The sequence below is a fragment of the Carcharodon carcharias genome, chromosome 9 (genome assembly GCF_017639515.1).
Source record: "Carcharodon carcharias isolate sCarCar2 chromosome 9, sCarCar2.pri, whole genome shotgun sequence".
Taxonomy (NCBI): Eukaryota; Metazoa; Chordata; class Chondrichthyes; order Lamniformes; family Lamnidae; genus Carcharodon; species Carcharodon carcharias.
Window position 1 is genome coordinate 149770842 of NC_054475.1, and position 25680 is coordinate 149796521.

The 25680-nt window shown below is 41.0% G+C and overlaps 1 protein-coding gene across 2 annotated transcripts in view; it reads left to right on the plus strand.

Annotated features, from left to right (window-relative positions):
• atg4a (autophagy related 4A, cysteine peptidase) overlaps window positions 1–25680 on the plus strand; it is a 53087-nt gene that overhangs the window by 24116 nt on the left and 3291 nt on the right. For both annotated transcript variants that reach the window (XM_041194709.1, XM_041194710.1), the window contains exons 6-11: window positions 2324–2396; window positions 8800–8879; window positions 10610–10794; window positions 11495–11573; window positions 12984–13129; window positions 24039–24095. In XM_041194709.1, coding sequence (XP_041050643.1) covers window positions 2324–2396; window positions 8800–8879; window positions 10610–10794; window positions 11495–11573; window positions 12984–13129; window positions 24039–24095 — 620 coding nt within the window. The remainder of the gene's footprint in view (window positions 1–2323; window positions 2397–8799; window positions 8880–10609; window positions 10795–11494; window positions 11574–12983; window positions 13130–24038; window positions 24096–25680) is intronic.

Sequence of the window (25680 nt, forward strand, 5' to 3'; positions counted from 1 at the left end):
TAAACAAAAGGTCAAAGGATTGTTAATAGTGGTGGTACTGGCTAAAGGAAGTGCTAATGGTGACATTAAGAGTGGAAAGCAGAATGTGATAATGGCTAGACCAGGGTAAGCGCTTTGGAAAGTGACAATGGCCCTAGAGGGGGTGGGTGGGGTAGGGGTAAGGGATGGTGGTGGGAAAATATATCGAAAATAGGCTAAAATCTGGGGATAAAACAATGAATAAAAATGGAAATAAATTTGCAAAATAATAATAATGAAAATAAATGGAAAAAATAAATAAAAGTCAAAAAATAAAAATGAATATAGAAAAAAGGGGGATCAAAAAGTGGGGGGATGGAGGAGAGAGTTCATGGTCTGAAGTTGTTGAACTCAATGCTAGGTCCAGAATGCTGTAAAGTGCACCAATATTCATTATAAGCCCACCAACTCCCACAGCTACCTCAACTACAGCTCCTCACACCCTGCTTCCTGTAAGGACTCCATCCCAATCTCTCAGTTCCTTCGCCTCCATCACATCTGTTCCGATGATGCCACTTTCCAAAACAATGCTTCTGACATGTCTTTCTTTTCCCTTTAACCGAGGTTTCCCATCCACGGTGGATGACAGGGCCCTCAACCTTGTCCGGCCCATCTCCCGCGCATCTGACCTCACACCTTCCTCTCCCTCCCAGAACCATGGTAGGGTCCCCCTTGTCCTCACTCTTCACCCCACCAGCCTCCGTATTCAAAAGATCATCCTCCGCCATTTCCGTCAACTCCAGCATGATGCCACCACCAAACACATCTTCCCTTCACCCCCTCTCTCGGCATTCCGTCGCGACCGTTCCCTCTGGGACTTGTGGTCCACTCCTCCATCACCCCCAATGCCTCAACCCCCTCCCACGGCATCTTCCCAGGCAATCACAGAAGGTGTAACACCTGCCCCTTTATTTCCCCCCTCCTCACTGTCCAAGGGCCCAACACTCCTTTCAAGTGAAGCACTTGCACTTCCCTCAATTTAGTCTACTGCATTCGTTGCTCCCAATGCGGTTTCCTCTACATTGGTGAGACCAAACACAGACAAGGTGACCGCTTTGCAGGATGCCTTCAGTCTGTCCGCAAGCATGACCCAGACCTTCGTATCGCTTGCCATTTCAACACACCATCCTGCTCTCATGCCCACATGTCCGTCCTGCTGCAATGTTCCTGTGAAGCTCAATGCAAACTGGAGGAACAGCACCTCATCTTCTGACTAGGTACTTTACAGCCTTCTGGACTTAACATTGAGTTCAACAACTTCAGACTATGAACACTCTCCTCCATCTCCACCCCTTTTTGATCCCCCTTTTTTCTATACTCATTTTTATTTTTTAATTTTTATTTTTCCCACTTATTTTCATTATTAATTTGTAAATTTGTTTCCATTTTTATTCATTGATTATCCCCAGCTTTTAGCCTATTTTCGATCTTTATTTCCCACCACCGTCCCCTCCCCCCACCCCCACTCGAACCATCTGTCACTTTCCAGAGTGCTTACCCTGGTCTGGCCATTATCACGTTCTGCATTCCACACTTAACGTCATCATTAGCTACTGCTTTAGCCAGTATCACCACTATTAACAACCCTTTGACCTTTTGTTTATGACATATTTTGCAATCTCTCCTTTGCCTCCACCTATCACTGGCCTTCTATCCAGATTCACCTGTTGTACCCGCCTTAAACAGTATAAATTTCACCACATCTCCAGTTCCCTTTAGCTCTGAAGAGGAGTCATACGAACTCGAAACGTTAACTCTGTCTTTCTCTCCACAGATGCTGTCCGACCTGCTGAGTTTTTCCAGCATTTTTTGTTTTTGTAACATCCAAACTTAATTATACAGAATTTCTGACTGAAATTAAAAATGCAAAAGAAGGCTAATTGAGTGTGTTTAGGATTGGATAGCCAATCAGTTGGCTGTGCTATAAAAAATTGTGACGTGCTCTGGGACAATTCTCTACATTAAAGACGCTATATAAATGCAAATGGAAGTTGACATTATGGGCAGTTCATGCCCTGGCATTGTACGTCTTGTTTTCATGCTGAGCAGTGTCACCTAGCTCGGGTAACTAGCTGCACAATGCTGTCTGATTCTAGGATAAAATCCCTGCATCGTAATTCCACTGACTGTTATCCATCTCTATATCTTCATAGAAAAAAAATTGTAACCTAGTTGTTTTAAATTTAGGCCTTAATTAGATGTCACAATCCAAGCCTACAGGATTTTTATCAAGATATGATTGTGCTGCATACTAATAGCTGCCTTGACTGAATTCTAACACTTTTCTTGCCTTATTTTCTAACAGCTCAGATGGGAGTGGGAGAGGGTAAATCTGTAGGGGAATGGTACGGACCTAACACAGTCGCCCAAGTATTAAAGTAAGTGAAAATTCAGACGGTTATAATCAAGATTATCCATAATGTCCTTCTGTTTAGAATGTATTGTTGTTGAGTCTTTTTTTAGGTGAAATTTATTTTTGTCAGAGTTAGTGTTAGGGCATGGAACATTTTGGGCAGAGACCCCTATACGTGCAGGAGTGGAAGCTGTGGGCTGCGTATTTTCAACCGGGGAACCCGGAAATACTGGTAAGGTCCTGTCAGATTTTATGGCAGGATATCATTAACGTTTTCTTTTACACTGCTTCCTGCCCATAAACCAGCCAGATTAACCAGCTGGCCAGCTGCCAGGGAAGAAAGCCAGTGTTTGAAGGCTAGAGCTAGGGACTACTGGGGACAATCCCCAGGAATCAGAATTGGTTGGAGGAATGGTAGGGTGCCTCAGAGCATAGCAGTAAGGAGGGAGGGAACAGAGCATAGTGAGTGGTAATACTGGGAGGATATTTCCTCTCACAGGGAAATCTAGAACTAGGGGTCACAGTTCCAGAATAAGCAGTCTTCCATTTAAGCTGGAAATGAGGAAGAATTGCTTCTCTCTGAGGGTCATTAATCCATAGAATTCTCTACCCTAGAGGCCAGTGGAGGCTAGATCATTAAATATATTCAACGTTGACTTAGACAGATTTTTGAGCTACGAGGGAATCAAGGATTATAGGGGGCAGGCAGGAAAGTGGAGTTAAGGCCACAATCAGATCAGCAATGATATTATTGAATGGCAAAGCAGGGGGGAGGGGCTGAATGGCCCCCATTTCTTATCCCTTTTTGAAAGGGTCTGAGGTTTGTGGAGAATGAGACAGATCATTTGCTTGAGTGGCTCAGTGAAGCACTCCTCATCCAAAAGCAGTTCTCTAAAAAGTACTTGGTGCAGCAGGCAACTTCCACCTCCCTTTAGTTTCCAAAAATTTGGAAATCCAGCCCACAGCTGTCACATTCAAAGGGCTTCCAAAATCTGAGGAATAGGACTTTGTTTAAATGTTATAATTATATTACTTTAGAGAAGAAAAACAATTAGAAGAGACAGATAGCACTAGTGTAAGAAATAGTAAGCTATTAGGTGGGGTCAGAGTGAGAGGGAATGCAAAAGGTCTAAATGAGGTTTACAGCGCATGCATATGAACACATGGAACATGGTAAATAAGTCAGTGAGCTGTAAGCGCAGGTAGCAAAGTGGAAACATGGTGTTGTGATGATTACAGACACCTAGCTCAAAAAGGACAGTTCTGAGCACTAAATATTCCTGCATACAAGGAGTTCAGGAAAGGTAGAAAAGAGAAGGGGTAACAATATTGAATAAGGAAAACATTGCAGTGCTGGAGAGAGAGGATATCCTAAAGAGATCAAGGACAGAATCTATTTGGTTAGAACTAAGAAATAGTAAAGGTACCATTACACTACTGGGTGTATTCTATACATCACCAACTAGTGTGCAAGATATAGAAGAGTAAATTTACAAGGAAATTATGGAGAGATGCAGAAACTATAGAGTAGTTATAATGGGGGACTTCAATTATCCTAGTGTATATAAACAGGGATATTGATAGTGTAAAGAGAGAGCGAAGAGTATTGTTGTGGTAACTTTGACAAACGAACCACCAGAATCTCAGGTACAGGTTACGATCGTTTATTCAAGCAATTACAAGGAGAGAACCACCTCAACGCAGCTTGAGGTAGCACTCGACCAAATTACAGGTATGCAGCTTATTTATACATCACTGACAAGAACATTGTTCAGCCTTCACCCAGGCAGAGCCTTCTCCCCCTATCTAAGCTGAGACCATCTGTCCTTTCCTTATCTGTGGATAGCCAAACTGCAATTTTTTAAACTTTGTAAGAACTGTAACTTACACTATCAAAATTAAAACTACCTCTTCCTCATGTGTATTGATTTTTTATCCAGATTAAAAGTCCCATATGTTTATCGACACATTCTTTATCTTGGATAGCATCCTAGTTATTCAAAAGTAACCTTCTAAATTACACCACTTTACATCTCAAGGTTGTCCTAAATTCAAATAACAGTGCTGTTGGGATGTAGATTTCCTTTCATATTAAACTCATTTCTTCAAAAGAAACCCCTTTTTATCCATTGGCACCACCGAGACTGTGTTTATGTCTTTCGGTTTTCCTAGAATCCTTTTGAATTTCAGGTAATTTCCCCTCAGAATTTTAGAATACCAATTCATATGAGCTAATGTAACTTATATGTATCAATCTCAATCAGCTTGGAAGCTGTGATAAGGGTTACCCCCTACTAGTCTGCAAGGGGGTGGTACAAAGGTTGGTTCATCTCAAACAAAGGCAAACCCTGTTTTCTCTTTACAATACCTTCAAATTGCGATTTTGCCAGAAATCTCAACTCAACCTTAAACTCAAAACATTGGAAAGTTTGAGCATACTTTTCCTTTAATCTAATATGGGGCTTTCAACTCAAGTGCTGAATTACACACACACAAATGACAATTTAGGGAAGAAAACACATTAAGAGCAGAAGTTTGCCCTTGGTGGGCGTGCAGGCCCCACTGGCTCGGCAGCGGGCGGACAGCCGACCCCGGCCGCTGAAATGGGGCCCGCCGCCATTTTGAGTGGGCGGGCCAATTAAGGCCTGATCAGCGTCCTGCCCAACAGGAAGCACTATGCGCTTCCTGTGTGGGGGGGAGGGAATCCACAGCTGTCAAAGTGTGCTCTTTCGTGCATGCAAGCAAAAGAGCGCACTGCTCTCTGAGACTAAGTGCTATCTCAGGGGGATTGGTGACAGGTTAAAACACTTAAAAAAAAATAGAAAAATAAAAATATTATTAACATGTTCCCCTCATGTGACAATGTCACACGAGATGGGACATGTTAATAAAAACGACATAAGCGTTATTAAGCTTTTCAAAAACGGACATGAAACCTCATCCCGCCAGTAGATGAGGTTTCATGTATTACCAGGAGCCCTCTGGGGCTCCTAGCCTACCTGCCAGCCTTAAGGTTGGATGGGCAGGTCTTTAGTGATCTTAATTAGTCTGTCAATGGCCTTAATTGGCCATTGACAGGTCGGTGGGCGGACAGCTGACTTCGCTGTCTGCCCTCCTTCCTAAAAATTTAAAGGGACCAGGATGAGGCCGGGGGTTCCTCCCGACGTCATTCCACGTCATTTTCTCATCGGTGAGCAGGCCCCACCCCCAAATCGCGGACGGGAAAATTCTGGCCTAAAGTTCACATACAAATGTTTCCTTGCACACAAACACACACATAAAGGTATGTGTTTATATTCCTATAACATTGAACTTAACGACTTAAAACTCTCATACTCTAAACAAAACTTCAAGTAGCAGTGGGAGAAATAAAGGGATCTTGGAGGTTCCACCTATAGGGACAATCAAACTGACTGAAGCTCACATTTCCTCTGCTGCTGCCTGTCACCACTCATTAACCCCCTTAGGGGTATCTCTCTCTCTCTCTTTCTCTCTCTCTTCAGCACAAACAGCTCTTGTAACTTAGATCAATTCTTTTTTTTTTAAGTGACAAAAATGCATTAGGGGACCTTTCGGGTCCCAATCATCTTTCCACATATTCCCATTCTCTGTTGTTCCAGTATGAGCCTTGTGATGGACTCTGCGGTTCCCCAGTTGAGTTCTGTAGCACTTTCCTGTTTTCCCAACGGCATTCTATTCTTCTATTCCATCTGTCTCTGCACAGCTAATTCACGCGGCTTTGGCAACTTTAGTTACTTGCGGTCTACTTGTTTCCCTAGGAGTATGGCCTCCCTGCGTGACTTCGGCTATGGTTTTATTTCAAACTGTAGCCCACCTCCTGTTTCGCTAGTTGTCCGGATCCCTTGCGTGGCTTCGGCTCCACTAGCCTGCCAGCGCAGCTCCGCCTCCTGTTTCTCTAACCAGCGGTCTGGCCCCTCTGCGCGGCTTCGGCTATGGTTTTATTTCAAACTCAGCCCGCCAGCATGGCTCCGCCTCCTACCCAGCGCCTCCTGTTCTGAGTCCTCCTCCCGATTCTTTTGATACTCAACTGGACCATTTTTGGATGGGCTTACTGCACTAACTACGGGTAGTAAATAAAGTATACTCAGCCACTTTGCAGAGCCGTCCCGAGGATCCTGCCGACTATGCCAGTTGTTGTGGTAACTTTGACAAATGAACCACCGGAATCTCAGGTATAGGTTATGATTGTCTATTCAAGCAATTGCAAAGAGAGAACTACCTCAACACAGCTTGAGGTAGAGCTCTACTAAATTACAAGTATACAGCTTATTTATACATCACTGACAAGAATATTGTTCAGCCTTCACCCAGGCAGAGCCTTCTCCCCCTACCTAAGCTGGGACCATCTGTCCTTTCCTTATCTGTTGACGAACACACTTAATCTATATTGTTTTAATCCTCCATCTCCAGTCTAGTTCCCAGGGTCTTTCTGGCGATTGCAGGCCCTAAGGATGTGCAAAGTTCATCTGGTAACCCTTAACTGTTAATGTACTTGATGGCACTGGCTCCCTGGAGATTCTAAGTAATTTCCTTTCAATAAATTCCTAAGTGTATTCCCCCTAACAGTGTCAAGTGTGTTCAGGAGATTTTCTAGAGCAGTATGTTGCTTGTCCAACAAAGGAGGCATATGGATCTGGTTCTGGGGAATGACTTCAGTGAAGTGATTCAAGTATCAGGAGGGGAACATTTTAGGGGACAGTAATCATAGTGCCATGAGGTTTAAGTTAGTTATGGAAAAGGATAAGGAGCAATCCAGAGTAAAAATTATTAATTGGGGAAGGCCAGTTTCAATGGGATGAAATCAGATCTGACCCAGGTAAATTGGAATCAAAGATTGGCAGGAAAAATGTTAATGGAACAATGGGCTGCCTTGAAAGTGTAGATGGTTTGGGTACAGTCAAGGTATATTGCCATGCGGCTGGGAAGGTAAGAAAAAACAGAGCTCCATGGATGATGAAAGAGGTAGAATGTAAGATGAAGCAGAAAAAGGCTGCATATGACAGATGTCAGATTGATAATACAAGCAAAAAGCAGGCTGAATATAAAAAGTTCAGAGGGGAAGTGAAAAAAAAAGAAATGAGGGAAATGCAGAGTATGAGAAGAGACTGACAGCTAAAAAAGGGAATCCAAAAGTTTTCCGTAAGCATATAAACAATAAAAGGTAGTAAAAGGAATGATGCTGATGAGGGACCTAAAAAGGGATTTCTGGAGGCTGGGGCGTGGCTGAGGTACTACTAAGTGAGTACTTTGTATCTGTCTTTACCAAGAAGATGACGCTGCCAAAGTGGAATTTTATGCCAGAGGATTTTACAGCCCCACTGAAGTCAATGGATTTATGAATGGCTCGCTGCATTTTACTACCCCCACCGTGACAGGCCATAAAATTCTGTCTGTAGCAAAAGTAGAGGCACTGAAGCACTGGATGGGCTAAAAATTGACACTGAGGAAGGCTGGCTGTGCTTGAAGTTGATAAGTCGCCTCGACCAGATCAGGTGCATCCAAGGATACTGAGGGAAGGATAGAAACTGTGGAAGCACTGGCCATAATCTTCCAGTCATCTTTAGATACAGTGGTAGTGTCAGAGGACTGGAAAATTTCAAATGTTACAGCCTTGATCAGAAAAGGGTGTAAAGATAAGCCCAGCAACTACAGGACAGTGGGTTTAACCCCAGTTCTGGGAATGCTTTTAGAAACAATATTCCAGGATAAAATTAAGAGTCACTTGGACAACTGTGAATTAATTAAAGAGAGCCAGCATGGATTTGTTAAGAGAAAATCATGTTTAACCAGTGTGAGTTTTTTGATTAAGTAACAGGGAGGGTTAACGAAGGTAATGTGGTTGATCTGTTGTAAATGCATTTCCAAAAAACATTTGATAAAGCATCAATAATTATATAGCACCCTTACAGCCATCAGGCAGAGGAGACTATCACACCAGTCTGGGCTAGACAAGAGCCCAAATCCCAGCAATAAAAGGCCAATGCCTAAATCATCAGATTACCCAGTACACCTCCCAGCTTCTTTTAAATCACTCCATTAAAGAGCAGCACAGTTCCTAAATAAACAATAGGTAGCTTCAATTTTCTCATGGCATTCAAGGAAGTACAAAATTTCCCTGCTGAAGCCTGCTGCTTCATAGAGAAAAGCATCCGTATGCACCCTTTGCAGTATCCTTAATGGTGTAATATAATATCCCAGAGTGACTACAAGATTGCAGTGTAATGGACATGCTGACTGGTGCATATTATGAAGAATCTTAAAATATGTCTGTATGTCAATTCTTCAATTACTGGCTTATATCTATATTTATCCTGCTTGTGTAATCACTCCTGGGTATCCATTCTCCCTCCTCTCCGTTCTTCTCTCCAAATAGAAATGTACAAGAAGAATGTTTCTTTTTTCCACAGGAAGCTTGCCTTATTTGATGACTGGAATGCTCTGGCAGTTTACATTTCCATGGACAATACTGTAGTTATTGAGGATATCAGTGAGTTTGAGTATTTTTCTTATTTAGTAAACAATGCTTTCTCTATTAATTAACACAGAGTGCAGGGAATTGGATGAATCATTTTGAGCTGGCACAAATGGTCTTGTTGCTGAATGTGGAGTTCAGCTTCACACTCTGCCATTCATAAGCGGGGTTGTGGTAAAATTGTTCAGTTACTGGAAAACAGCCTTTGAGTGAGAAGTTATTTTCCTGCCACGAAATGACGTTTGGTGTAAGAGTTCCTACTTAGTGGAACACTATCTTAAAACCAAACCGCTCCTAATATTGATTGGCACCTCAATAGTGAAACAGTATATCCTGGGGATTTCCAAAGCTTTCTGTTTCTGTTGCGCATAAGCTAAATGCCCATGGAGCGTCTCAGGAATTAGCTTCCCTTTCCTCATCCAATTTATGTGGAAGAATTGTATTCTAGTGTACTAATCATTCAAATCCTCTTATTCAACCAGTCTTCTGATTGTTCACAACCCCAACACCCTACCAGTGGCACCTTTTTAGTGGGTTCAAGACTACAAACATAACATGATGGGTATTTTCAAAGCAAAGGATCTGAAATATCTTAGTGTACTATTTTTATTGCTGCATTCATCACTCAGTCAAAATCCTGAAATGCCCTACCAGGATTGTAGATGTACTTTCACAAAGGGGTCACTGCCGCCTTCTCAAGGGCAATTAGGAATGGACAATAAATGCTGGACTTTCCATCAATGTTCATATCCTATAACAAATATTTTTTTAAATGTTTTCAATGTTACTTTCATTTAAAGAAATACGAATAAACAGATTAACATCTCAGTTGTAAGGAATTTCACCGAGTTCATATTCACATTGGAAATTCAGTGCCTTTGACCCTGTTTATATCTGAATGCAATGGTTTTATTTTTAACTCAAAAGATTTCCTCCCACAACATATATCAGCATTTCACTCTTTGTCAGCATGCATCTTTTTCTGGTGAAGCATTTGCAAACAAAGAACAACCACTAAATGGAGATAATAAAACCTATAAACTTTGGACCCAAAACAGAACTTGTTGCTTACTCTTGAGAAAAGAGATTACACTAATGTGCTGGTAGTCCAAATTTCATATTAAGCAATGCAACATTTACCTTTTTTTAATTGGAAATAATACTGTCTTTATATTTTACAAAATATTATGCCCATTGAGTATTTTTGCAAGATTTTGTACGATTGCTCTAAAAGAAAGCCTTTTGCCAGAGAAAAAAAACAATGTTAAAGTGCATTACCATCATTATTTTATTGCATTTCTATGTGCTGCAATTCTGAGTACTCCTCTTGGATTAGCATATGTCCGGCATGCTGCCACAACATGTTTGCCTGTATTTTTTTTTTCACAAATCCTCAGGTGAACTGTTTTAAAACCATCTTCATGCCTTTCGTTATGGAGCTTTTCCACTAGCCTTTCCTCTCCATCATCTTTAGAAATTTAAATTAAATAAGTTTATCTTTGAAATTTCCTTCTTCCTTCTATTTTATCAGACTATTTCCACTATACAACTTAACTTTCTGGCAAGCTGAATGTTGTCATGAATATCTCATTAATATCCATTGTTGCAAGCTGGCCACACTGAAGACAATTAGTATATTGGCACTGACACTATGAAGAAATATACTTAACACCATGTATTCTCCATTGATTACTGATTTTAAATTTGTAAATTTCTTACTTCTGTTCTTTTTAAAATTGTTTCAGAAAAACTTTGCAAACATTGGTCTGAAAATTGCAGGTTACAAACAGATACCTCGCTATACAGAGGTGATGTGTCCAAAAACCAGACTGTGTCTGTGCACTGTAGGGATTGGAAACCACTTTTGCTGATCATACCTCTACGTATGGGAATAAACCACATCAATCCTGTTTACATCCACGCGCTAAAGGCAAGTTGAAAATCCATCTCTCTTTCTAAGAGGATTTGTTAGAAGGTCTCTTGATCTTCATGGCTATTGATTCTAAAATAAACTACGGGGGTGCTTTTAAAATAAGGAGTGACTAAGTATATGCCCCAGAGTAAGGTGAACCTCAGATGGAACCACATCATGGTAATGATATGAGGTATATTGTGGCTATTTGTCCCCTCTCTTTTGCAAGAGTGTAGCTCTGGAGCATTTCTAGATTGCAGTCTACTGCCATTCTCAAGCCTTATTCTAAGCAACCCTGTAACCCATGATTAATGTGATTCAGTAGAAACTTTGGCTTCCGAATTTCATTGCTTCCTTAGTGGCTGTTACAGTTAGCAGGCTGAGACTGGAAACTTTGCTTCTGAAAAACTGCTGGCATGAATCCAAATCATTATATCGTTTTAAGAGTTTATACCTGACTTAAGTCAGTTATAGCTCACACATTCTCTAATAATGAGGAGTCTATCACCACATTTACCTGAAATATTAATCTGTATTTTCTCTTCAGAAGTTAGGTGATCTGTTGCATATTTCCAGCATTATCTCTTTTTATTTCGGTTTTGCAGTTTTTTAAATCCATTTTTAATTATGTATTATCAGTTACTTTTAAAAGCCGAGGATTGGCACCTTATGCTGATAATTAAAGTTCTGATAGTCTTTTCTTCCTTTTCTGTTCCAGGAGTGTTTTAAGATGCCTCAGTCTTTAGGAGTCTTAGGAGGAAAACCAAACAATGCTTATTATTTTATAGGATTTCTTGGTAAGTACCTAAAGTAATTACTTGAGTTACCAGTTTCAGTATTGGTACAAAATTAAAATAAAGGCACTGAGTGACACCAAATGGAAAAAGTAAATCCTGCAACTTGTGTAGGCAAATCAGATCCATGGAGAAAAAACAGAGTACAGTACTGTCAAATCTGAGTTTTGTACTGCACTCTGGATTTTGTAGACATTACTTTAGAACACTGGTACAACAAGCGTAGTTCTTCATTCAGAATGTACCCTCATCTTGGTCTGACCATTTACGGGCAGTCTTACTGACGATCACCAGGTCTTTTTTGCCGAATGGTAACTACTTATATTTTGTCATAATGTGATTTAAGTTCTCCTCTTCACCACACCTCTTCTGTGACTCCCCTCTTGTTGTTTGTGGTACAGAATTATATTCAGCCTCAGCTGCTGTTTTTTTTTAATTCTCTCTGCACACCTTACCATACTTTTAATATGTTTTTTTTTGTTTTTTTAAAAAATCATCCCTGCAAGATTTGTGGGAGTTTTATCACAATTGTTTTATTTCTTTCTTAATCCATTTACCATCACACTAGTTTAGTCTAAGTTTACTAGTTTTGGTATGCATTTATCCTGCATGCTCAGCATTACACCTTGAAGTATGTTCCACCGCTGCAACTAAAGTAATGTTGAAAACCACACCCCCATTCTTTTTATTTTAAGTTATTTCCTCATTTTATAACATTGGTTCCTGGTTATGATCTGGATCATGAAGCAGTCATCTGTTACTCTTTAAGCAGCTTGGATTTTCCCATTTTATGTCAAGTTTATTGAATTTTCCCATTAAAATAATATTCTGTTCTCGAGTACCCTTCCTATTCCTTTGTAGGACAAATTATCTTTGTTCGTGTGCTGATGTGGTGCTCTATATTGTTAATATTGAGAAAGTACAAAAAACACCACTGCTACAGTCCTCATGATAATGAATAATACCATTCAGTGGAATTGTAGTTAGAGCAATGCCTTGATTGAAGATGCCTGATTGAGAATACATGACCAAAAAGCAGGAAACAAGGGTCCTGCAGTAATAAGAATTTGCTGCAGCAGTCTTATTTTCTGAGAGTTGCTGGTAGAACAGTACCAGAAAGTGCTTTGATGTACCATATGGGTCAGGAGCAGCCAGTAATGGACTAGTGCCATAGCATTAATGTTGTGTTGTGCAATGGACACTGTTTATATAATGGCAGAATTTTACAGTATTGAAGAATGAGTATTTGCAATACTGCAATATAGACCTGTGCTTGTCTATGTATGCGTTAGTCAGTGCTGGTATAGTAGTTATTTTAAACTAAAAGGTCTCTTCAGGGTTTTGTATTGAGCAGTCACTAAATTTTATTTGCATCATTCATCTGCTCTTGCACTGAATATTCTGTCTTCACAGGAGATGAATTAATCTATTTGGATCCTCATACGACACAGGCTGCAGTAGACACGGAGGATGATGGGAGTGTGGACGATTACAGTTATCACTGCCAGCGAATACCACATCGTATGAAAATTACACATCTCGACCCGTCAGTAGCTTTAGTGAGTGATGCTACTCAATTCATTATTTGCTGGCTCAACCAAGAATAATAGGTTCTGTGATCAGGCTGACAAAAGTCCGGGCTAATTTGTCAGAGCAATAGAGTGGAGCCAGACATTTGCCCAAAGCCACCAGGAAAAGAACCAGTAACAAGTTCCCCCCCTCAAGAGGACAGCATCACTAACGATGTCCCAGCCAATCTAAAACTGTGTGCAAAGTGTTTAAAGTTTTGTCAAGATCCTGTTTTCAATGTTAACAATACACGTGTGTATGGAGTAGAATCATAGGAAGCTTACAGCACTGTTCATCCATTTAGGGTCACCCTTATTCGTGGAATCATAGCGTGATATAGCCATCAGCACACCATGCCTGTGCCAGTTCTTTGGTAGAGTTACCCAATTAGTACCATTTCCCTGCTCTTTCTCCATAACTTTAGATTTTCTTTTCCCTTGAAGTAAAGAAAGAAAAGAAAGACATGCCTTCATGACCTCAGGGTGTCCCAAGGTGCTTTGCAGCCACTATAAAGCTTTTTGAAGTGTAGGCACTGTTGCGCTATAGGAAACACGGCAGCCAACTTGCATACAGTAAGCTCCCACAATGTGAGAATGACCAGATCATCTGTTTTTGTGATGTTGATTCGTGAATAAATATTGGCCAGAACACCAGAGATAACTCCCCAACTTTTCTTCAAAGTAGTGTCACGGGATCCTTTACACCTACTCTGAGAGCTAGGGCATCCAGGGCCTCCATTTAATATCTCATCCAAAAGCCAAAAATATTTCTCCAATTCTCTTTTGAATGTTACAATTAATCTGTTTTCCCCATCTTTTTGGGCAGTGCTGGAAAATCTGCGTGTCATCTCTGGTTCTTTTGCCAATCACTCTAAATCTATGAGCTCTCGTTACTGATCCTTTTATCACTGGAAGCACTTTCTCCTTATTTTTGAACACCTCTATCAGATCTCCACTTAACCTTTTTTTTAAGAAGAACAGCTTCTCAGTCTCTCTATATAACTGAAGTCCTTCAGCTCTGCTACCATTCTAGTAAATCTTTACAGGACCTTCTTTAAGGTCTTAACGTCCTTCCTAGAATGTGATGCACAGAATTGAACACAATAGTCCAACTGAGGTCTAGCCAGTGTTTTATAAAAGTTTAGCATAATATCCTTGCTTTTGTACTCCTCTGTTAATAAAGCCAAGGATCCCTTAGGACTTTTAATGACCCTTCTCAACTTGTTCTGCCAATTCATATGCATTACACCTCCAGTTCTCTATTCCTAAACCTCTTTAAAATTGTACTATTTAGTTCATATTGTCTCTCCTCATTCTTCCAACATTTGCTAATCCTGGCTTTGGATTATGTGTTTAAAGGTTTTCCACTTTACATCTACCAACAAGCTCCACTAATTTGCTTAAACTCTGTTCTTAGTTCCCCAATATTAAGCCTTATAAGATTATATTCCTGATGTTTGGTATTTCTGACTCACAGTTGATTTCAAAATGGATCATTGGTTGGTTACTCCCCCTGAGAATACCATAGGTTTCTTTTCTCCCATATTGCCTAGATCATTTGCCATTACCAAGTCAAGATGTGCTTTGTCTCTCATGGCTCCACTAATCATTTTACATCTTCTCACTGTCCATAGGATCAGGTTCATTAACCTCCCAGATATCCCTAGCATACAGGAAGAAAGAACTTGCATTTTTATAGTGTCTTTCATTACTTTAGCAGGTTTAATGAAATATTTTTTAAGTGTTGACTGTTGTAACATTGGAAACATGACAACCAGTTTGCACAGAGCAAGGCCCTACGAACAGCAATAACGTAGTGACCAGTTCAACTGGTTCTTTAATGATTTTGGTTGAGGGATAAATCTTGACCAGGAATATAGATGTGGGAGGATCTTGGGCGTGGTCAGCAGGCCTGGGAGCAGCTGGGAAATCCTCTGCTTGCGATCAGCCCTCGACCGCGATTTCACGCTAGCTGACCAATTAACGGTCAACCAGCATGAAAGGCGTGCTGAAACGCTCAGCATTTTCAAATGCTGAAAGATTTTCAAATGCTGATAAAAGAAAATGTCCACGTATCAGGATCAGTCACCTGAAAATATGGCTGATGCAAATTCTGTCCAAACATTTTTATCTTTTTTTAAAATTAATATCGGAAGTCTCGTCCTGCCTTTGAATGAAGTATGTTCAAAAAGGCAAAGGCCACCTGGCCAATTCACCTGCTCACCAACCATAACATTGGACGGGCAATGAAAAGTTACCATTGATTACTACCTTTATAGGCCTCTTTTAATTGTCGGCGAACAGGCTGCCAACTCTCGGGCGTGCCCGCCAATCGAATTATCAGGGCGAGTGCAAGATGACATCAGGACGCTTACATGCCATGCGAAAAATTCTGCCCATGATTATGTTTGACCCTGCATCCCTTTTTAGTCTTTTTCTCTTATATTCCCTCCTGCCCTTTCTTCCTTTTAAAATTGCCCTTAAAACCCACCTCTTTGGTCACACTTTTAGCCACCCTCCCAAGTAGCTCCTTTGGCTCAAAGTTAATATTTGCTTACATTTATGTGAAATGCCTTGGGATATTTTTCTACATTTAAAGTACTATATAAACATAAGTTGTTATTGTTGTCAGACAACAGCTTACTTACATTTCCCTATTTAAATAGACAGATTTAATGTTAAATATCAACATAAAAAGTAGAACTCAAAATCATAATACAGAAATGAGTGTTTGTGGATGAAGTGCCAACATAAGATATTTCATATATAGGTCTTGCCACCTTCCTTGATCCCCTGTATCTGCTAGTTTTTGCTTTCTGTATGTTCGAGTTTTTGCTGTCCATGCTTGTCTGTTAACTCCCCTCCCCACTCAAAACTGTCCTGTCTAAAATCCAGTATCTCCCTTAACCTTATCCTTTGCCCATCTTATTTAAGTAACTCTTGTTAACCGCTTTTATATTTCTTGCAAGCCTCCTTGTTCCTACGTTGTTTATGTTCAATCTCTCTTTCTTTTTGTCATTTTGTCCTGAAAATTTTTGAAGCTAATTTATACAGATAGCATCCTTATTTTCACACCAGGTCACCAGACATTCATTTACATATTTAATTTTCTCAGTGAATTCTTCTTCTTTACCATACGAATGCAGGTTTTCTATCATTTATCTTCGAGCTTTAGGGCAATCCTTATATATGTGACTTCTAAGGCCTATATTATGGCATTGCTCCAATATGGAATACTGCCATTTGGTTCCTTTGTATCCCCTTTGCAGTCTTTCTAACATTTTTCCTCATTATACACTTTATGAACTCCAGGTAAGCAACACACCATGACCTAGCAACTGCTCTGGAACACACATTTGTATCCAACTGTTTGGACATCAAAGACTATCCTACCATTGCAGTGCCCCTGTGCCTTCTCTTTGCTATCTTTGATTTTTCTAGCTGTTGTTTCCTCCATGACTTGGCTTTCTTCTACAATTTTACACAATGTATTATATCTGCTATTATAATCTTTTAAGTAACTTCACAGCCTTAATCTTTCTTGCTGCTTTTACTAACCTTAGTTCATTCAACATCCCCATATTCTTGGTTCCCTCAATATGACAGTTTATAATTCATCCTTTAGTGATTCAATTACTGAGTTTAATACAATCCATTCACCTTCAGTGATCCACTTGCTTTTGTGAGTTTCTGTGTTGTCTGCTCTGCCTGAAGCTTTATATTTATGATTTTTTTTTAATCTTTTCCCCATCTATTACACCTGACCTTCATATCTAAAATATCTGCAGCAAACAAAATTCATCCTAACTAGTTCTTTTTGTGTCTCCTTTTTGATTTGATTTCTCTTGAGGTTTCTTTTTGGGGGATTGTTTTCTAGAAGTCTCAGGGTAAAGAGTTGATCATTTAGAATTGAGGTGAGGAGCAATTTCTTCACTCAGAAGATTGTAAATCTTTGGAATTCTGTGCCCCAGTAGGTTGTGAATGCTCCATCGTTGAGTATATTCAGGACTGAGATTGATAGGTTTTTGATCTATTAGGGAATCAAGGGAGCAGGTGGGAACATGGAATGGAGTTAGATGATCAGCCATGATAGAATTGAAAGACAGAGCAGGCTAGAGGACAGAAGAGTCTACTCTTATCATTTCTTGTGTTCCAAGATATAGTTTAATTTTTGACCAGATATCCTGTTTTCAGCTTTACTTCTTTCAGGTGCTCCCCTTTAACTTTTTTTTTGTTGCTTTGCTTGAGTGCACCTCTTTTAAACTTATCTAATGCCTTGTGCTGCTTTTTTAAAGTTTAGCTCAGCCTAGTGCTCACCTTTTTTATTTCTTCCATATCCCATTCGAGTTTTCTAGCCTCCCAACTGGTTCTTGCTGCTTGAGAGTTTTGGAATGAAGTTTTACCACAATGCAGTGGTGCACTTGATTATTTTGAATTTCTTGATACATTTCCTTGAAGCCCCCAACAGTTTGTCCCCCTCTGTTCTTCTGCCATTCTGTGGCGTACACTACGATGTTGAATTTCTTTAAAGGGCTTTGGGAGCCCATTTCACCTTTTTAACACATTGCAGGTTGGGAAGTATCAGGTTAGCCCTAAAAGAAAAGGTTTAACGTAAATGTTAGATGGGAGGAGGCAACATAATACATTTCCATTTTTCCTTATGAAGCACTGAATATAATTTCAGACTTTTACAAAGTGCAGTAGCACCATCTGCTGGCAAAACAGTGATTCGATTATGAGCAATAAAAAACTATTTCAATGTAAGACAGCAACATTTAATGAGATGGGTCCTAATGGTTCTAATAACATAGAAAGTTCTAGGGAATCTGTAGTGGTCCACAAAATAGGACAGTTAGAGGTTTGTAGTGTTTCAGAGTTCCAGGAGAACTTCTTAGGCCGTTGGATGAAGCAAAGATAGTATTTCCAAACACGATTTTCTCTGCGAACTTCTTGCAGTAATACTGATTGAGATGTAGCTGCAGCTTTTGACATCCTGGTACACACTTGGAGGTGTGTCATGAAACAGAAGTTGTGCTGCACTGCTAGTTCACTAAATCACAGAGTTTTACAGTATGGTCCATTGTGGCTGGACTGTCTCCAGTCAGAGCTAAACATTTAGTCCCATTCCTCTTCCATTTTCTCATACCCTTTTTTTAAAAAAAAACATTTTATTTCCACCCTTGTTTCTGGCAGGGCATTTTATACCCTAAAAGCCGTCGATGTAAGAATATCTCCAACTCTGGGCATGAGCTCAAATCCCATAGTGGCAGCTAAGGAATTTAAATTCCGTTAATCAAATAAATCGGCAATAAAAAGTTAATATCAATAATGGTGACCATGAAAACTACCATATTGCCATAAGAACACATCTGGTTCACTAATGTTCTTTCGGGAAGGAAATCTGCCATCCTTACCCAGTCTGGTCCATATGTGGCTCCAGGCCCAAAGCAATGTGCTTGACTCTTAACTGCTCTCTAAATGCCCTAGCAAGCCAACTAGTTTCAAGAGCAATTAGGGATGGGCAATAAATGCTAGCCTTACCAGACACCTACATCCTGTGAATGAATTGAAAAGAAAACTATGACTTTTATTTTTTCATGATAATCTTAAATATAATTCCTCCTAGTTTAGCAGATTTCCCAAATTACTTTATCAAGATCCTCACGTGCTTCCTATTTTTGTGTCATCTGAAATTTACACAGGTCCTGATCTTGTAATTTTTAAACATATATATATGTATTGTAAAAATATAGTAATAGTTTCAACACTGACCCCTGGGGAACACCATTGTTTACATCCTGCCAATGTTGCAGCACACCAGCTGCTAGGAAGTGCAAATCAACAGTGTGGATTGACTCTCCGACAGATTTTAATAAGTACTCCCTGGGGAAGCACCTTGCTGCATGTTTGGTTCCTACCTTCTTCCTCCAAGCCAAACAGCCCAGTTAAGAACAGGAACATCTCTACGGGGAAAACTTTGTGTTCTAAAGAGCAAATATGTGTTCAATATTTTGTTCTAGCTTTGAAGATAATATGGAGGTCTTGCGATGCAGTGGGCCAGAAGCTCCAGGTTCAAGTCCTATTTCAGCACCTGATGGTCACTGGAGGTGCCTTCATAACGTGGCCACACAGGGTTGATTATCAGCCTGTAATTCCTTCCAATATGCCTGATGGCAGGTGGTAAGAGCAGGAGAGTTTCCTGGTCAGCCATTCTGCAGAAGGCAATGGCAGTACTTTGCCAAGCATAATCATGGACCAATCCAATGGAAGTCCATGGTCACCAATGCCTTCTTAGGGCATGGTACCTGGAGGAGGAGAATCTTTGAGGATAAACTCTGCCTGCCTTTTTACCTGGGTCACATGAATGCAACAAAGGAGATGACAAGAAAGTGACATTTTTCAGCCGTATGTCTGATATATAGATAAGCCCATCACCAAGTTTGAGAGTCATGACACTAAATTACTGAGAAAGCCACACAAGTAGATTCTGTTAACCCAAAATGGACTGTACACAATCTTCCCCGTTAACTAAGTCTAAACAGCCTAAGTGCCAGTTAGCAAGAATCAAGGATCAATGTCCCAACTGGTGGACCAATATGGAATTGCAGTTTATCTGGCAAAGGAACAGTAGCATAGCGGTAATGTCACTGGACTAGTAGTCCAGACACCTGGACTAATGCTTCAGAGATAAGAATCCAAATCCCACTAAAGCAGCTGGGAGAGTTAAATTCAGTTAATTAATTAAATCTGATAATCATGAAACTACCGGATTGTCATAAAAATCCAACTATTGAACTTTATGGAAGGAAATCTGCTGTCCTTACCTGGTCTGGCTTACAAGTGACTCCAGATCCACAGCAATGTGGTTCACTCTTAACTACCAAGCCAATCAGTTGTTTTAAATTGTGACACAGAAGTCAAAGAATAAAAACCAGATGGACCACTTAGCATTGATTTAGGCACTGGATAAAATAATGGCATCCCCCACCTCACCCCAAGTCAACCCTAAATGCAACACTAACATCTGGGGGCTTGTGCCAAAATTGAGAGAGTTGCTCCACTAGCCAAGCAACAGCCTGTCATAATCATACTCACAGAATCATACCTCAAAGCCAAAAGTTCAGACTCCTCCATCACCATACCTTAGGTATACAGTCAGGAGGGAGTGGCCATGGGAGCCCTCAGCGTTGAATCCACTCCCCATGCAATCTCATGGTATCAGGTCAAACACAAGCTGATTACCATCAACTGCTCTCCCTCAGCTGATGAATCAGTACTCCTCCATGTTGAACAACTTTGAAGAAGGACAGAGAGTGGCAAGGGCTCAAAATGAACTTGGGCTGAGGCTTCAATGTCTATCACCAAGGAATGCTCGGTAGTACCACTACTGACCGAGCTGGCAGAGCCCTGAAGTTCAGGTGCTGAAATAAACAACATGAGGGGAATAACCTAGTTGACCTCGTCCTCACCAATCTACCTGTCGCTGGTGTCTATGATAGAATTGTTAGGAATGACTATCACACAGTCCTTGTGGAGATAAAGTCCCATCTTCATGTTGAGGACACCCTTCATCATGCAGCTCAAAACTGGGCATCCATGAGGCACTGTGGCTATCAGCAGCAGCAGCAGAATTGTATTTAACCATAATCTCATGGCAAAGCATAATTGTCACTCTTGGTGCCATTACCACCAAGCCAGGGGACCAACCCCAGTTCAATGAGGAGTGTAAGAGAGCGTGCCTGGAGCAGTAGCAAAACCTGGTGAAGCTTCAACACAAAACTACATGCATGCTATAGACAAAACTAAGCAATCCCACACCATGGTATCAGATTTAAGCTCTGCAGTCCTGCCACATCCAATCATGAATAGTGGTGGACATATTAAACAAATAACGGGAGGAGAAGGCTCCACGAACATCCCATCCTCAATACTAGGGGAGCCCAGCAAGTCAGTGCAAAAGACAAGGTTCAAACATTTGCCACCATCTCTAGCCAGAAGTCCTGAGCGGATAATCTGTCTCAGCCTCCTCCTGAGGTTTCCAGCATTACGAATGCCAGTCTTTAGCCAATTTGATTCATTCCATGTGATATCGAGAAAATGCTGACTGGATACAGCAAAGGCAATATTTTGACAATATCCCAGCTGTAGTGCTGAAAATCTTTGCTCTAGAACTAACGGTGATGCTAGCCATGCTGTTCCAGTACATCTACAACACTGTCATCCACCCACCAATATGGAAAAATGTGCAGATATGTTCTGTTTACAAAAAGCAGGACAAATTCAGTCTGGCCAATTACCATTCCATCCGTCTACTCTTCATCAGCAAAGTAATGGGTTTCTGCTAGTATGGCTCGACTCCAAACCTGATTATAGTCTTGGTCCAAACATAGACATTCCAGAGGTGAGGTGAATGTGAGTGCCCTTGGCAGCTAGCCAGCATTTGACAGATTATGGAATTATAGCACCCCCATAAAAGTCTAGTGGGAATCGGGGGAAAACTATCCATTACTTAGAGTCATATCTAGCACAAAAGAAGATGGTTGTGGTTGTTGGAAGCCTAACATCCCAGTCCCAGGTCATTACTGAAGGATTTCCTCAGGGTAATGCCCTCGGCCCAACCATCGTCAGCTACTTCATTAATGACCTTCCCTCCATCATAAGGTCAGAAGTTGGAATCTTCGTAGATGATTGCAGCTTTCAGTTCCATTCACTATTTCTCAGATAATGAAGCAGTCTGTGCCCACATGCATCAAGACCTGGACAACATTCAGGTTTTAGCTATTAAGTGCCAGGCAATGACCATCTCCAATCAGGGAGCAGGGAGCATTTAACCATTTTTTGTTGACATTCAACAGCATTACCATCACTGAATCCCCCACCACCAACATCCTGGAGGTTACCATTGACAGATTCTTAGCTGGACCAACTACATAAGTGCTGTGGCTACAAGAGCGGGTCAGAGACTGAGAATTCTGTAGAAAGTAACTAACCTCCTGATTCCCCAAAGCCTGTCCACCTTATAAGGTACAAGTCAGGAGGCTGATGTAATATTCCCCACTTGTCTAGATGAGTGCAGCTCCACCAACACTCAAGAGGCTGAATTTTCCCCCCATCGAGGGGGAAGTAGATGGGCAGGCGCGTACGGGCGTGCTTCCGATTGGCACTCCTGATCGGGGGCATGGTGCCATTTCACGTGGGCGGGTCAATTAAGGCCCACCCAGTGTGACGTCCACACGGTAGCACTATGCGCTTCCTGTGTGGGCGGAGGGGAGAATCCCAAAATCGAGAGTGCGCTCTTTCGCACTTACGCACGAAAGAGTGCACTCATCCCCCTGAGGCTAAGTGCTACCTCAGGGAGATTGGCTCAAAATGTAAAAAAGACAAAAATTGAAAAATAAAATTTCCCGTACGTCTCCTCATGTGACAATGTCACATGAGTTGGGACACGTCCATAATTTTTACAAAATCTTCATTAAAATTTTTTAAAGCCCACGTGAAACCTCATCCCGCCTGTGGATGAGGTTTCATGTTTTTTCTAGTCTCCTGGCCGACCCGCCAACCTTAAGATTGGACGAGCAGGTAATATAATTACTTAATTGATCCTGTCAATGGCCTCAAGTGGCCATTGACAGGTCGGCGGGCCGGCAGCTGATTTTGCTGTGCCTCCACCTTCCTGAAAATTTAAATCGGGCGCAGTGACATCGGGAGTCCCCCCCCGCCCCCCCGACGTCACCGCACATTATTTTATTCGTCGGTGAGTGGGCCCCGCCCCCGCTCGCTGACTCATAAAATTCTGCCTAAGCAGTTCAACACTATTCAGGGTAATGCGGCCCATTTGATTGGTTTGCCACTTTAAACATTTACCTCCTTTCACCACCACACAGTGCCAGCATTATGTACTATCTATAAGATTCACTGCAACAATTCACCAAGGCCCTTCTGACAACACTTTGCAAAATCACAGCCTCTACCATCTAGAAGCACAAGGATAGCAGGCACATGTGAACATCTGAAAATTCCCCTCCAAGTCATTCGTTGCTGTTTATATTACTAAACAGGCTAGCTGTTTCATCATCAGCAGCTCCTTTGAGTACTATGAATCTATCTGACTCAGGTCTTGTATACGGAATCTTCCACAGTGTTGAAAGTTCTCATTTTCTATTACTAAGCATATCATCTTAAATTTTAACTCCAAAGAAATGCAGCTTTCTTCCTCTTCTCTCCACCAACAAGGATAATCATTAGATGGTCATGAGACAGCTGATGGGGCACAGTTGTGCTTCGTTGTTAGGCTAACAGGAGAGAACTAGCAACTCCTCGAGCAGCAAGCTTCTACTTCATGGCTTGGTGCTCAGTCTCTCTCACATAGGCTGAAGGAAGCATCTTGTTACGTATGTTAGACTTGCTACACATCTATATTTTCTGAGTAATGGGGAGATCAGTTAGGACACACATTACGTACCATAGATTTGATCTGTACAGGGGCCTTAAAGAAGAATAGGAATATCTAAAGTGGCTTGTACCCATTCCCAGCACAGTCATGAAGAAAATGAGCTGCTCTCAGATCTCCACGTATGCTGCTTTGAGTTGAGGGCTGAGAGGTCTAAGATTGGTTTGGGGTTTATTGATTTGTTCTTTTCCTTTGCTTTTTCCACCTTTTTTTTTCCTCTTACACTGTGGGAGAACAACTCTCTTACACATGAGGTCTCTTTGCTGGGTTTTGTCTGTGATGGATTGAACATTCATCCACATAAAATCTGTTATCATCCAATTTAAATATTTTAAACCCTGTGCTATCAAAAAAATGTGTTAGAAGCCCAATATGCCTCATGTCTGATTCCATAAGCTTGTGCTCCTTATTTATTTTCACATTTTTCTTGACATTTATTTCTTGTTCCAGGGATTTTTTTGCAACACTGAAAAAGATTTTGAAAGCTGGTGTAATTCTGTACAGAAGGTACGAAATGAAACCATTTCTTTTTTAGTCTTAATCTTAATTCTGATTCCTCTTTTATGAATTAAACTTTAATTTGAAATCTGTGGAGGTTTACATGAGATTGAAAGAAAATTGATAAATCTGTTTTAGTTTTGAAAGGGCATTTAGTGAAGATTGGATTGAAGTCAGCCATGATGACCCCATGGCTGAATAGTCTGTTGACTCAATGCCAAGGTTCATAAGAAGATTGGTTATTTATACAAGATTTTTTCAAATGATTTTATTTTAAGTAGAGATGGCAGTGCCATAGAATTTTAATATTCTCAGAAGTTTTATGTCCAGTGACAGCATGTCTGATTAGACACCTGGTAAAGATCAGGCATGTTAGGTTTGATAGTGGGCAAAGATCTTTTATACAGTAGCCAATAAGACCAACCTCAAAGTGTCCTTACTGCACCAGTATGACATTCCATAATTCAGTATTACAGATCCTAGCAAAATTGAAGTCAATGAGACTCAAAGGGAAAAGTCCCCACTGGTTGGAGTCATACCTAGCACAAAAGAAGATGATTGTAGTTGTTGGAGGCCAATGATCTCAGTCCCAAGACATTGTTGCAGGAGTTCCTCAGGTTTTTGTCCAAGGCCCAACCATCTGCAGCAGCTTCATCAATGACCTTCCCTCCGTCATAAGATCAAAAGTGGGGTTGTTTGCTGATGATTGTACAATATCATTCATGACTCCTCAGACACTGAAGGAGTCTGTGCTCACATGCAGCAGGACCACGACAACATTCAGGCTTGGTCTGATAAGTGGAAAGTAACATTCACATGACACACAAGTGTCAGGCACTGACCATCAACAAGAGAGAATCTAACCAACTCCCTTTGATTCAATAGTATTATCATTGCTGAATCCCCACCATCAAAATCCTGGGGGTTACCATTGACCAGAAACCCAACTGAACCAGCCATATAAATACTGCAACTACAAAAGCAGGTCAGAGGTTGAATTCTGTGGTGAGTAACTCACTTTGACTCCCCAAACCATCTATGAGGCACAAGTCAGGAGTGTGATGGAATACTGTCCACTTGCCTGGATGAATGCAGCTCCAACAACACTCAAGAAGCTTGACACCATCCAGGATAAAGCAACCCGGTTGATTGGCACCCAATCCACCACCTTCAACATTCACTCCCTCCACCACCAATACACAGTGACAGCAGTGAGTACCATATACAAGACCCAAAGCAGCAACTCACTAAGCTTCCTTCAATAGCACCTTCCAATTCCAGTATCTCCTCAACCTAGAAGGACAAGGGCAGCAGATACATGGGAACACCACTACCTGCAAATTCCCCACACACCATCCTGACTTGGAACTATATTGTCGTTCCTTATGTCGCTGGGTCAAAATATCATTTCCTAACAGTACTGTGGGTGTACTGCAACAAAGAAACTGCTGCGATTCAAGAAGGCGGCTCACCACCACCTTCTCAAGAGCAATTAGGTATGAGCAATCAATGCTGGCCCTTGCCAAAGATGCTCACATTCTATGAAAGCATTAAAAGAAGCATTACCAACAAGAAAAATTCACAAAGAATGAGT